At 51.1% G+C, this 12324-nt stretch overlaps 1 protein-coding gene across 4 annotated transcripts in view; it reads left to right on the plus strand.

Moving 5' to 3' along the window:
• The window catches only part of ADCY7 (adenylate cyclase 7), a 105485-nt gene that overhangs the window by 56174 nt on the left and 36987 nt on the right, over positions 1-12324 (plus strand). For all 4 annotated transcript variants that reach the window (XM_075577022.1, XM_075577021.1, XM_075577020.1 and 1 more), the window contains exons 3-4: positions 2138-2335; positions 11725-11889. In XM_075577022.1, the coding sequence (XP_075433137.1) occupies positions 2138-2335; positions 11725-11889 (363 nt within the window). The remainder of the gene's footprint in view (positions 1-2137; positions 2336-11724; positions 11890-12324) is intronic.

The following is a 12324-nucleotide window of genomic DNA, read 5'->3' on the forward strand; positions in this document are numbered from 1 at the left end:
CCTTTCACCCGCCCTTACTCCGGCCGCCTCTGCCTTTCACCCACCGCCTCACAGCCGCTGCATGCACTCAACAGACACCCGCCACACTCGACACATACCTGCCGCCACACACACCTGCTGCCTCCCGCCCCTACGCACCGACATCACTGACCCACCGCCTCACACCCTAGCAGGACCCCCACTCACACACAGCACTCACAACCCACGCGCCACCCGCCGCCTCACACCCTAGCAGGACCCCCACTCACAGACAGCACTCACAGCCCACGCGCCACCCGCCGCCTCACACCCTAGCAGGACCCCCACTCACAGACAGCACTCACAGCCCACGCGCCACCCGCCGCCTCACACCCTAGCAGGACCCCCACTCACAGACAGCACTCACAACCCACGCGCCACCCGCCGCCTCACACCCTAGCAGGACACCCACTCGCAGACAGCACTCACAACCCACGCGCCACCGCCGCCTCACACCCTAGCAGGACCCACACTCAGACAGCACTCACAACCCACGTACCACCCGCCGCCTCACACCCTAGCAGGACCCCCACTCGCAGACAGCACTCACAACCCATGCGCCACCTGCCGCCTCACACCCTAGCAGGACACACGCCTCACATTTTTACATCACTTATGGCACCAAAATATACATTGTACTGTGGTGTGGTTACAATAAACCATTTTTATACAACATCGTATTACATTTTCTTCCATCTTTCTTTTCAATATTATTATCCAACCTTTACAACAAACAGTCACCTATTGTTCCACAATTTATAAATAATACTACCTATTACGCATTTACATCCCGGGCAACGCCGGGTCTCTTAGCTAGTATATATATATATATATATATATATATATATATAATATATATATATATATATATATATATATATATATATATATGATGAAAAAGTGCACTCTGTCCCTATCCAACAACTATTATAATCTAAAAACGAGAATAGTACTAAATATAGCCAAAGTGTGCATATAAAAATATATACGAGGAAAAATATCTCAAAATTGTGTCAATTGTGTTGTGACTAAATAATTGTAAAACCGGAATGTGTCCACAAGCAATAAAAGAATTGTGAGAGATACTACATTGTAACAACACCAGAAATATCCATTTCAAAGGGATTTGCTCCAAAATAAAATGTTTCTTCGGCCTTCGAAAGCAATCTACAAGATGGAAGCGCAAAAACCCATCACGGTACTTAACTATGGGACGTCTCTATCTCTCTCTCCTCTCACCCATTCATAAACTTGGGTGAAGGACATAGTAAACTAGCCATCTTGAAATAAATAGATTTCTATTGCGCTCCAGAAATATGATATATATAGATATATATCTATATATATCATTCCAAATTGAAATGAATACCACCACAAGAAGATTATATTACTTTATTAATACATATATATCACACCGAGGCCTGATGTTTCGGGGTCCGACTTGATATAGAAAACCAGACATAAAATAGTTAAAGTGGGATTTTTATATAGATATTTAGTCACATTCCCTGCCTTGTCCGACTCTCCCTCACGTCCCCTTTATGTCTAGGCCGCTTTTGCATTTGAGAAGAGAACTGTTAATTTTCACACCAGATGACCTGTTTCCACCTCTTCTTATTTATCACTTCCTGTCTACATCCCTTGTAACCAGATATCCCTCGTACATACACTGTACATTGTGTTTCTGTATTTCTGCACACCTGATGAAGGACCCTGCCCCCTCTTTTGTTACTACAGTACATATATTAATAAAGTAATAGCTTTATTATTTTTTCTATAATCTTATTGTGCTGGTATTCATTTCAATCTGGAAATATTAAACCTGTATATACTATATTCAATGTTGCACAGACTGGCCCTCCATTTTGAGCAAGTGCTGCCATCTTGTTTTTGTATACAAACAAAATGGCAGCACTCGCTCAAAATGGAGGGCCCCGAGGCCCTAAAGCAGTGCACAACAAAATAGTAGATAGTGGACACCCAGTAACACAGCAAGTACTTGGCGTCCCATTCGGAGAAATGCGTCCTGCGGTATAAATAATGTAGTTGTTATGAAATGATGATTATTGAAATAATATTCCCGCGGTTTGGTGACGATTTAACCCTCTTTTTTCCGCAGGACCCACGGCAGCATCTGCCTTTTGTAATCACTGTGTTAGTGGCGCTGGTGATATTTGGCGCCTTGTACGTGTTGGTGTACACCGAGTCGTTTGTGCAGACGTGGCTCCGAGTGTTCGCCTTGGTGACCTACGCCTGCCTCCTGGCCATCGGATACGTGCTGGTCTTCGACCATGGCGTGGTGTACGCGTGGGATCAGGTAACCAGCAGGGCGGGGGTGGAGGATCGTATTACTTTAAGAGGGGAAGAGGTGGTAGCGGGCACTCTGAAAGGGGTCAGCCGTAAAAGTTGTTCATTTTAGTCCACTTCAGGGGAAACAAAATGGCCTCTTAAATATCTCTGCTACACACACATACACATACGTACACATATATATATACACACACACATTTATACACGCACATATATATATACATATATACACACATACATATATTATATATACACACACCCACACCCACATATACACACGCACACACATATACACATACATACCAATTTTGCTCCGTGCTGCACATGGCAACTTCTTGACACAAATCCCGCCTGGTTCCTTTGTGTTTTCCTGCCCACGACTTTACATAGAAACATGGCGCCCGATGGCGGATCAGACCCACTTGACCAGACCCAACCAGCCCGTTCTCCTACCCGCTGTGACACCGCAGACCCTGTTAGATCTTTGGGGCTTTCTTTCATATTTAGCCTTCTGTTGGGGTTACCAGGCGGCTTCTCCAAAAATACTCGGCACAATAGTGAAAGGTGCGAGGTGCTCGAGACACACACACACCTCTCTCCGCTCCATGCTGTTTCCTCCTCTCCTTGGCCCCACTCCCAGGCTTCTGACACCTCCTGATTGGCTGCATTACCCAGCAGCAGCAAATCAGGATGGGGATGCTGCCCACCCCCCTCACTTTGTCCAGGGACGTAATACACATACATGTCCAGTATTACTGGACAGTGTCCAAATACAGGACAGTCCAGTTCAATACCGGACACCTGGCAACCCTACCTTCTGCCTATCCCAGGCACGTGTAATTTCCCATACTGTATTACCCCTAGCACCTCTGCTGGGAGGTTAAACCACGGATCCACCACTCTTTCAGTGAAGTACCTCCTCACATTGCCCCTGCGCCTCCCACCCTCCAGGTCAGAGTGACCTCTTGTTCTAGCTCTTCTCTCTCTCTCTGAGACATGCTTCCCTCCTGCACATATTAACCCTTTATACATGTGACAGTTTCTCTCATATCCCCCTCTCCCTTCTCCCCTCTAAGCTGCACATATTAACCCTTTATATATGTGACCGTTTCTCTCATATCCCCCTCTCCCTTCTCCCCTCTAAGCTGCACATATTAACCCTTTATATGCCCTTCTCTGGTCACATTAAGGTCCTGGGCAGTTCGCTGGCATGTGAAGTGTTTCCTCCTGACTCACGCGGGTAACAATAGGACTAGCTAATAACTCTGCAGCGGGGCTGGGTGCGGTCGGAGCGCTTTAAAGCATGTTTTACACCATCAGCAGGAGACTGTCCACATCTTTTTAATGGCGTAACGATGAAAGGGCGCGATTAACACGGGTGTTTTACGGGCAGTGACGTCCTTTCTCCGGAGCTTTCCGGGACCTCGCTAAGCAGAACGCCCCATAAAATCTCCGCTTTCTCGGTCTAATTCCTGCGAAAGATACAAAAAAGGAACATGGAAGTGTTCCTGTATCTAGTAGGACCATTAGCTGCGACCGTCTGGCCGCCAAACGGCTGCCGCCCCCCCCGTGTCCCGGCTCTCCCCCCGTCTCCAAGCTCTCCCCCTGTGTCCCGGCTCTCCCCCCCCCCACCACCCTGTGTCCCGGCTCTCCCCGCCCTGTGTCCCCGCTCCACACCCCCCGTGTCCCCGCTCCACACCCCCCGTGTCCCGGCTCTCCCCCGTTTCCAGCTCTCCCCCCTGTGTCCCGGCTCTCTCCCCCCCCCCCGTGTCCCGGCTCTCCCCCACCCCGCGTGTCCCGGCTCTCCCCCCACCCCGCGTGTCCCGGCTCTCCCCCCCCCCCCCCGTGTCCCGGCTCTCCCCCCCCCCCGTGTCCCGGCTCTCCCCCCCCCCCCGTGTCCCGGCTCTCCCCCCCCCCGTGTCCCGGCTCCCCCCCCCCCCCCCGTGTCCCCACTCCCCGTGTCCCCGCTCCCCACCCCCCGTGTCCCCGCTCCCCACCCCCCGTGTCCCCGCTCCCCACCCCCCGTGTCCCCGCTCCACACCCCCCCATGTCCCCGCTCTCCCCCCCTTGTCCCCACTCCCTCCCTGTGTCCCAGCTCCCCCCCCCCCCCCCCGTGTCCCCGCTCCCCACCCCCGTGACCCGGCTCTCCCCCCTGTCCTCACGACCTGTGTATTTGTAAATGGCGAAGTCAAAGTATTTTGAGATTTTTTGGGAGGGAGAGCGGATTAAAGTCTTTATTGGGTGGGGGAACAAATTAAATATCTAAATCCCTATAAATTCTATTTGCTACGTTGGCCCAGAGAAGCGTCGGCTTATGGCAGGTCATGATACCTTTTAGTGGCAACATCAACATTGCAGATGAAATTCCACTGTACAGTGTTTAGAGAGGGAAAGGGGGGGGGGGGATCCTCAGGTGCGTCGTTCTGCTTGTAGCTCCAGGGCATATGTGAAGGTAGAAAAGATAGGGGACCACAATGAGGAATATTTCAACATAGATAGGTACCTTTAATCTTTGGGAGGATATGTATAAATGGGAAAAAGGAGACACACTCACATTAAATATCTGGTCTTGATCAGATGACTGATCCTCTGGTGTAGATGGGGGGGAGGGAGGGGGAGATGGGGGAAGGCTCCTTTGATGGTACCTCAAACAGGGAAAAATAGTGTAATACCTGTAACGGGTATCCCCCCCCAATCGCAGATCTGATGTGGGTGCAAGGAACATACGGTGTTACCATAGGTGTGGTGCATTACCTGTTGGCTCGCAGGAGGGCTGAGCTTCCGCCACGGGGAACCTGGGGCAATTATACTAGGGGTAACCACTTACTCAATTCAGCGCCTCCACCTGCGATGGCTCCACCAGAGGGGGAGTGGTTCCTCGCAGGACAATACAATAATCACATACACGGGAATATATATATTAACGAGTGACTTTACTAACAAGCAATATAACATATCACGCAATACCTTTATATAACCTGTGTCCTCTCTAGAGGAGACACCTACGGCGTCGCGCAGGACGCTTCCCCAACACCAGGTGATCCCACCCAGTGTCCCGAGAATCCCACCCAATGTCCCGCACTCTTGGAGAGAACGTGGGTGACTGCGCAGTCACAGTTACACTAAGGGGCCCGTTGGTGCACTTATGACTGTATGGTACCTGCCGAGCACTTCCGGTACTCGGATCAGCAACTGGCTTCGCAAAGGGTCAGACGTGTGATGAATCCGTCTGATCCTCCAACCGAACTCCTTTGTACGCAGACCGCCAGGGCGGTCTCACTCCGGAATAGTCTCTGCGGACCCCAACGTGGGTCCGAACCGCTTCACAGGAACCGCAGCGTCCGCTGAGTCCCTAACTAACACTTGGTACTAACGTGACAGGAACCCTAACCTAGGGCCTGTCCCTGTGGTACCGCAACCTAAAGTGCTTTGGGGAAAACTCCTAGAGGCCTACCGGGGTTAATAACCTGCCCCACTCCCCTAACTCTTCCCAGCCTTGACTGTACTTACTAAGACCTAACGAGTCCCAGCGCCTGCAGCAACAAGCTGTAGCTCACTGGATGCTGGCAGCCAACGTGCTGCGCAACAAGGTGCCTGCCTGTCAGACCTCACAGCACTGACCGCCGTGACTCTGACAAGGCAGCACTCTACACTAAGGGCAGCGTCCCTATCTTGGGCCTCCCTAAGCATTTACCCACTAAACTAGTGGGAGTTGGGGCCTACCTGGGGTGTAGGTACCTATATGGGGCAGGAGCTGCACTCGCTCCCCGCACCCTTCCTTCCCTCACAGCTCCCTGACTCCAACTCTCTGTAACCTTTCTTTCCCAGCTCCCACTAATGTAAGTGCAGGGTCCCTAACCTGAGGGCTGTCCCTGGCAACACTCACCTTACTGGGGAGCTGAGCTATCTCGGGCCCTGGGGGTGCTGGCCTAGTACAGGGAGTCCCTGACTCCTGTACCCTACCTCCTTCCCTGGGCTGCTCCGGTCTCTGACTGACTAGTGTGCTCCAACTGACAAAAACCCTGTCTACACACAACATTGTTGCAACTCTGCAGCATGAGAATCTGCCAGCTCTATTGGCTTCAATGCTGCCTGTGACAAAGGTGAAAGTGCAGTCCCCTGAGGCTGCTGGGAATTGTAGTCCTTGGCAAAGCTCTTTTCTATGGGGACCGTGTGTGCGATCTTTACTGCGCATTGGCGAAGCTCGCGCCAAAACCAAGAGGGCGGTGCCCGCCGGGAGAAGTCGCCGTCCCCTTCCCCCACTGCCTACGTCACTGAGGAAGCTAATGCGAAACGCGTCTGACGGTTTTTGGTCACCACAGGCCACCGTAGTGAGGAAGTGAAGCTTTTCCAGCTTGGTACACATCTCGCCTGGAGCGCATGCGCATGCGCGACGGAACGGGAGCCGTGAAGGAAGTGTGTAAGGAGAGAAGTAGACAGAGAAGGACCCAGCCCGTGCACAGGCTCATGGGAACTTTCCCTGTTATCTGCTGAACACCATGCACCATCTAAAGACCCTACCAGCTGGAATCCAGGCCACACAAGACTACCCATCTCCTAGAGGGACGCTCTGTAAAGCCTGAACATAACTCCTCTCTATGCCAATATTGTTTGGCCGCTTGTGAGTTTTTAATCTCTATTTATTTTACATTAATAAACGGTATTACACTTTTTTTCCCTTTTTCCCTGTTTGAGGTATCATCAATGGAGCCTTCCCCCCTCTCCCCCTCCCTCCCCCCCATTTACACCAGAGTTCTGTAGTAAGAAAAAATACTTTTAGCATTTTCTGTTTTTAAAAACAACAACTTTGAAAGACCAATTTTCTTGTATTCTATTTTAACAGCCATTTACTAAGGCACTGCCCCTTCATGTGCTGCCACAAGCCCTGGCACACCCCTTTGTCAGCCCTGCCCTCCCTCTAGCACATGTCAGTGCAGGAGTGCTCATAGAATATTCATGAGCTTCCACTGACGGACAAGCAGAATATAAACAGATCCCTTCACTAATTATGTCACCAAATTTCGACCTATCAATACATGGAGAACAAATTGACTGACAGCTATACAGTTCTTTAGGTAATTAGAGATTGCCCACATAAAACTATTAAAGTAAAAAAATAAATTAAAAATAAAAAAAAGACTGAACTGCAGCTTTAAGAGAAGAAAAACCATAGAAATGAACTAAATAAGGAGCCATATTGGATGTGTATTTTGGGCTTCTTTGGTTTCCCTTTTCTCCCAATGGGACTCATGAGTCACAATCACTATACAGCGCGCGGTACGCAGCACATAGGATTGTTACAGACGCCGTCTCTGCCCCGCAGAGCTTACAATCTATGTGTTTTTAGTGCCCGAGGCACAGGGAGATACAGTGATTTTCCCAAGGACACAAAGAGCTGACACCGGGATTTGAACCAGGTTCCCCTGCTTCACGCTCAGTGTCGCCGTTTCCAGAGTCATTGTCTGTGCTCACCGAGCCGCGCCCTCTCATTAACAGGACCGGCTGGCAATATTGTGGGGCTCGATGCAGAGAACGGGCGCGGGGGCCTGTTACTCTCTCCGTCCCCCATCTCTTCCTGCAGTGTCCCCGCCTCATGGCGTCGCGTCGCCACGACAACGGCAGTGGCGCGGCCTCCCGTTGTCATTGCAACGTGCCGCCCCCCCCGCGCAACGCCCCGTTGTCATGGCGACGCCATTTGATATCGCAGCTCCGTGAGGAGGGACCCCCGCAGGAACAGACGGCGAAGGAGAAGGTGAGTGCGTTACAGACGCCCCCCGCGCTCTCCCTCCGCAATCTGTGGGGGGCCGCTGTAACCGCCGGGCTCGGTGCAAGCCGGCCCTGTTCTCGTATAACACTGTGGTAAGATTGTGTATGTCTAACATAATACAGAGACTGCAGCTGCATCATCACATACAAAGGGACTCAGTGTGCAGGGCGGCAGCAATAACAGCTGCATGTATAACGGCATATAGCCTGTATCCCAAAGAAAGGGACCCTCTTACCTGTAACCTGCTGACCCGGCACCCCCGTCATCCTCTTATCCCCAACACAGAGGAGACGCTTGTGTCTCCACATCCCCAGAATCACAGCGCAGATCCTAAATCTGGAAGCTGATGACAAGGAAGGGCCACGTGAAGCACACAGGGCACCCAATATTATCGTGCGCCGGGCGCCAGGAAGCCACCAATCCCCGATCTGCTTCCCAGGGTGCCTTGCGCAAAGCATTGTGGGACACGTCTTCGGGAAGAAGAGCGTTGATTGACTGCTCGGCTCCCGAGGGGGTTGTGTAGTAGCCACAGGTTTTTTGCTGCAGCGGGGCAGGTAGGTAACATTTTCCCAGCCCTGATCGTGCATAACACTAAATTATGGGCCAGAATTGTCTGGTCTGATAGCATTTCATATTTTGTTTTGGCGGGCGGTAAAAAAGATGGCTGTCACTTCCTCCCACAGGATATGGGCCTATTTTTACTAAGCAGCTTTCTGCCTTCCCAGCGCTGGAGGACACCTTACACCCCACTGACTTGAATGTACTGTTGGGTCTCTTCCCGCACCAAAAGGGGCATGTGGCAAAAGACTGCTTAGTGTAAATTCCCCGCAGGGTTGAGCATCGATTTAAAAGTACAGGAAGGCCCCGCTTCTTGGCGACACGGCGGTACCGAGAAGGGGGCCGCCATGTCTGCGCATGCGCAGAACGGGGAAGCCAGGGGTTGCGCATGCGCAGAACGGGCGGTTGAAGAGGGTGCGCATGCGCAGAATGGAGGTTGCGCATACGCAGAAGGGGGGAATTGCCGGTTTGCGCATGCGCACATTCCGAAAATCGCCGGTTCCGCTTTCCGCCGATTTTCGCTTTGCGGTGGGCCCATGGAACGGAACCCGCCGCATGCCCGGGGCCCTGCTGTATATGGTATAGACCAGGAGTACAATGACTGCACCACCTGTGCTGAAGCAGGGATATCCTGAAAACCTGACCTGGTGGTTGCCCTTGAGGGCTGGAGTTGGCCACCCCTGGTATAGACATGAAACACGGGAGGGATCTTTTCTGGGGTCCGTAACACCTTCCTGATCGTGTCAGGTCACTTACTAAGTGTGGCAGACCTAGCAATGATCCTAATGAGATGTATTCAATGACCTATATTATATTGAGATGACTAAATTAGATGTCTCCAAGGAAATGTAGAGATGTATTCAACGAGATGAATCAAGCTTCCAAATGGGGAGCGGAAGGAAATGTGTGTATGTATGTATGTATGTATGTATATATATGTAACGGATTTTCTGGCCTAGCCTGACCCACCCAATCTCACATTGGCCCCTGTGGTCTAACCAGTCCCCATTACAGTGTAGTGTCTGGTGGTGCACCTGTTGGCAACAGGACTCCTGAGTCTCCCACATGATGTTGTGTGGGGATTGCCAACCCAGACAGTCAGCTGAGGTAGTGTGCTTGAGTCCTACCTAGATCGAGTGCAGCGCCTCCACCTCATCAGGATCCCAGCGTCCGCTTGTGGATGGTCCTGGTGAGGAACTCCTCTGTGGTGCACTCCTCTGTGTAATCACTCCACACTTACACACGAGGGTATGGTTTAACAGGATCATCTTTATTGACTTGCGGCGGGCCAGCTGCCCTTCACAGTAGTTGTACTCAGCCGCTCATGTTCACCGCACTTCCCTTTGAAAGGTAGCCTCTCCTTAAATGGGGATCACCTATCTCCTCGTAGGGAGACAGTCCCTGTGCCAGGTCCCTGGTCACAGTGTTATAAGCGGTATTCTTCCAAGTCTGCACTCAGACTTGTTCCTTCTACCACCAACCTACTGAACTCCACTCCTCTAACTACTTAGCAACTAACTTTTGCACAGTGCTGTGCCTTATGTATCCTCTGGGGGCTGGCACAACTCTGATATCACTAATCATGGATTCAGAGCACATGACCACTCCCATCCATACATAGGGCACCTCACCAGGGTGTGAGGGCAAACCTCCATAATTACTGCTGGCATGCCCATAACTTACCAGGCCTTACTGTCAGCAGGAGAGATGACTGCAGCCATTTTACAGCATGGTTACATATATATATATATATATATATATATATATATATATATATATATATATAATGAGCATACAGTTATATTTGCATATATATATATATATATATATATATATATATATATATATATATATATATATATATATCTCCAAGGCTTAAATAACTGTATCCGTTTGAATGTTAGCGTATGTGTCATATATTTTCATTATCTTACCCGAAACGTTGGTTTTGACATGGACAGGCTGGGATAAGGGACAGGCTGGGATAAGGGACAGGCTGGGATAAGGGACAGGCTGGGATAAGGGACAGGGTGGGATAAGGGACAGGCTGGGATAAGGGACAGGCTGGGATAAGGGACGGGGTGGGATAAGGGACGGGTGGGATAAGGGACGGGTGGGATATGGGACGGGGTGGGGTAAGGGACGGGGTGGGATAAGGGACGGGGTGGGATATGGGACGGGGTGGGGTATTGGACGGGGTGGGATACGGGACGGGGTGGGATAAGGGACGGGGTGGGGTAAGGGACGGGGTGGGATAAGGGACGGGGTGGGATATGGGGTGGGGTATTGGACGGGGTGGGGTATTGGACGGGGTGGGATATGGGACGGGGTGGGATACGGGACGGGGTGGGATACGGGGTGGGATTCGGGACGGGGTGGGATACGGGACGGGGTGGGATATGTGACAGAGTGGGATACGGGACGCAGTGGGATACGGGACGCGGTGGGATATGGGACAGTCTCTGTTTGAGCTGATTGATTCTGGTGGCTCAGTCAGGGCTGAATCTGGGATATCTATAAAAGCTGGCCTGTTGGTGACCCTTGAGGACGGAGTTTGAGACCCCTGCTTTAGTGGCACAGAGACTGGTCCCCGGGTCACACACGATCAATCCTGGTTGTCCAGACTGAGGCAGATCTCCCCCACACGTGACCTACCAACCCCTCTAATAAATGTTCCTCTCTCCTTAGTCCCACCTCTTCTGCAGCCTTTATTACTTTGTTATTGGCTGATCTTCTGTCAATCATCAGTCACATGTCCATGGCACACTGGAGAGGAACCTGCCAGGGGGCAGTGCGAGTGTGCTGCCTGCATCTTTCAGAGGGTGTACACACACACACACACACACACACACACACACACACACAGTGTCACACACACACACACACACACACACACACACACACAGTGTCACACACACAGTGTCACACACAGTGTCACACACAGTGTCACACACACACACACACACACACACACACACACACACACACACACACACACACACACACACACACACACACACACACACACACACACTATCTGTAATGACCTGTTACCTCTCGTTGTTTCCTAGGTGCTTTTCTTCCTGTTTATAAGTTTCTCGGTGTACACCATGCTTCCCCTGGGGATGCGCTCTTGTCTCCTCATCAGCATCGTCTCCGGCCTGTCCCACATCATCGTCACCAGCATCACCGTCACACGCGCCTCTCCCAAGCCTCATGATAACATCGCGTTCCAGGTGAGTACCCCAAACATACTGTAACCCAAACCGTACTAGATAACACACTTATGGATTTCTCGATCTTTGCTGTGTACAAGGGGGATGTTCTGTGACTTTTGGGCCCATCGTAACCCGACTGGGTCCCGTTTGCAACCACCAGCTTTACAATGCAGAATCAGTGACTAAAATGCTGTAACTGCTGTCTCTGAGCGGGTCCACTGGCTCTCCACTTCCTTGTAGGGTTGCCAGGTGGCTTGTCCAAAAATACTGGACACAACGGTGAAAGGTGCGACGTGCGCGAGAATCGTTGGTGGCGAAGAATGTTATTTATAAATGACCTGACTGTTACGTTATTTTTTCTAAATTTCCCTCCAAGTATTCACCAATTTGCACCAATTTATATTCTATTTCGTAAAAAATCTGGAGATTGCAATGCTGCTGGGGTGATCTGTA

The sequence above is a fragment of the Ascaphus truei genome, chromosome 19 (assembly GCF_040206685.1).
Source record: "Ascaphus truei isolate aAscTru1 chromosome 19, aAscTru1.hap1, whole genome shotgun sequence".
Taxonomy (NCBI): Eukaryota; Metazoa; Chordata; class Amphibia; order Anura; family Ascaphidae; genus Ascaphus; species Ascaphus truei.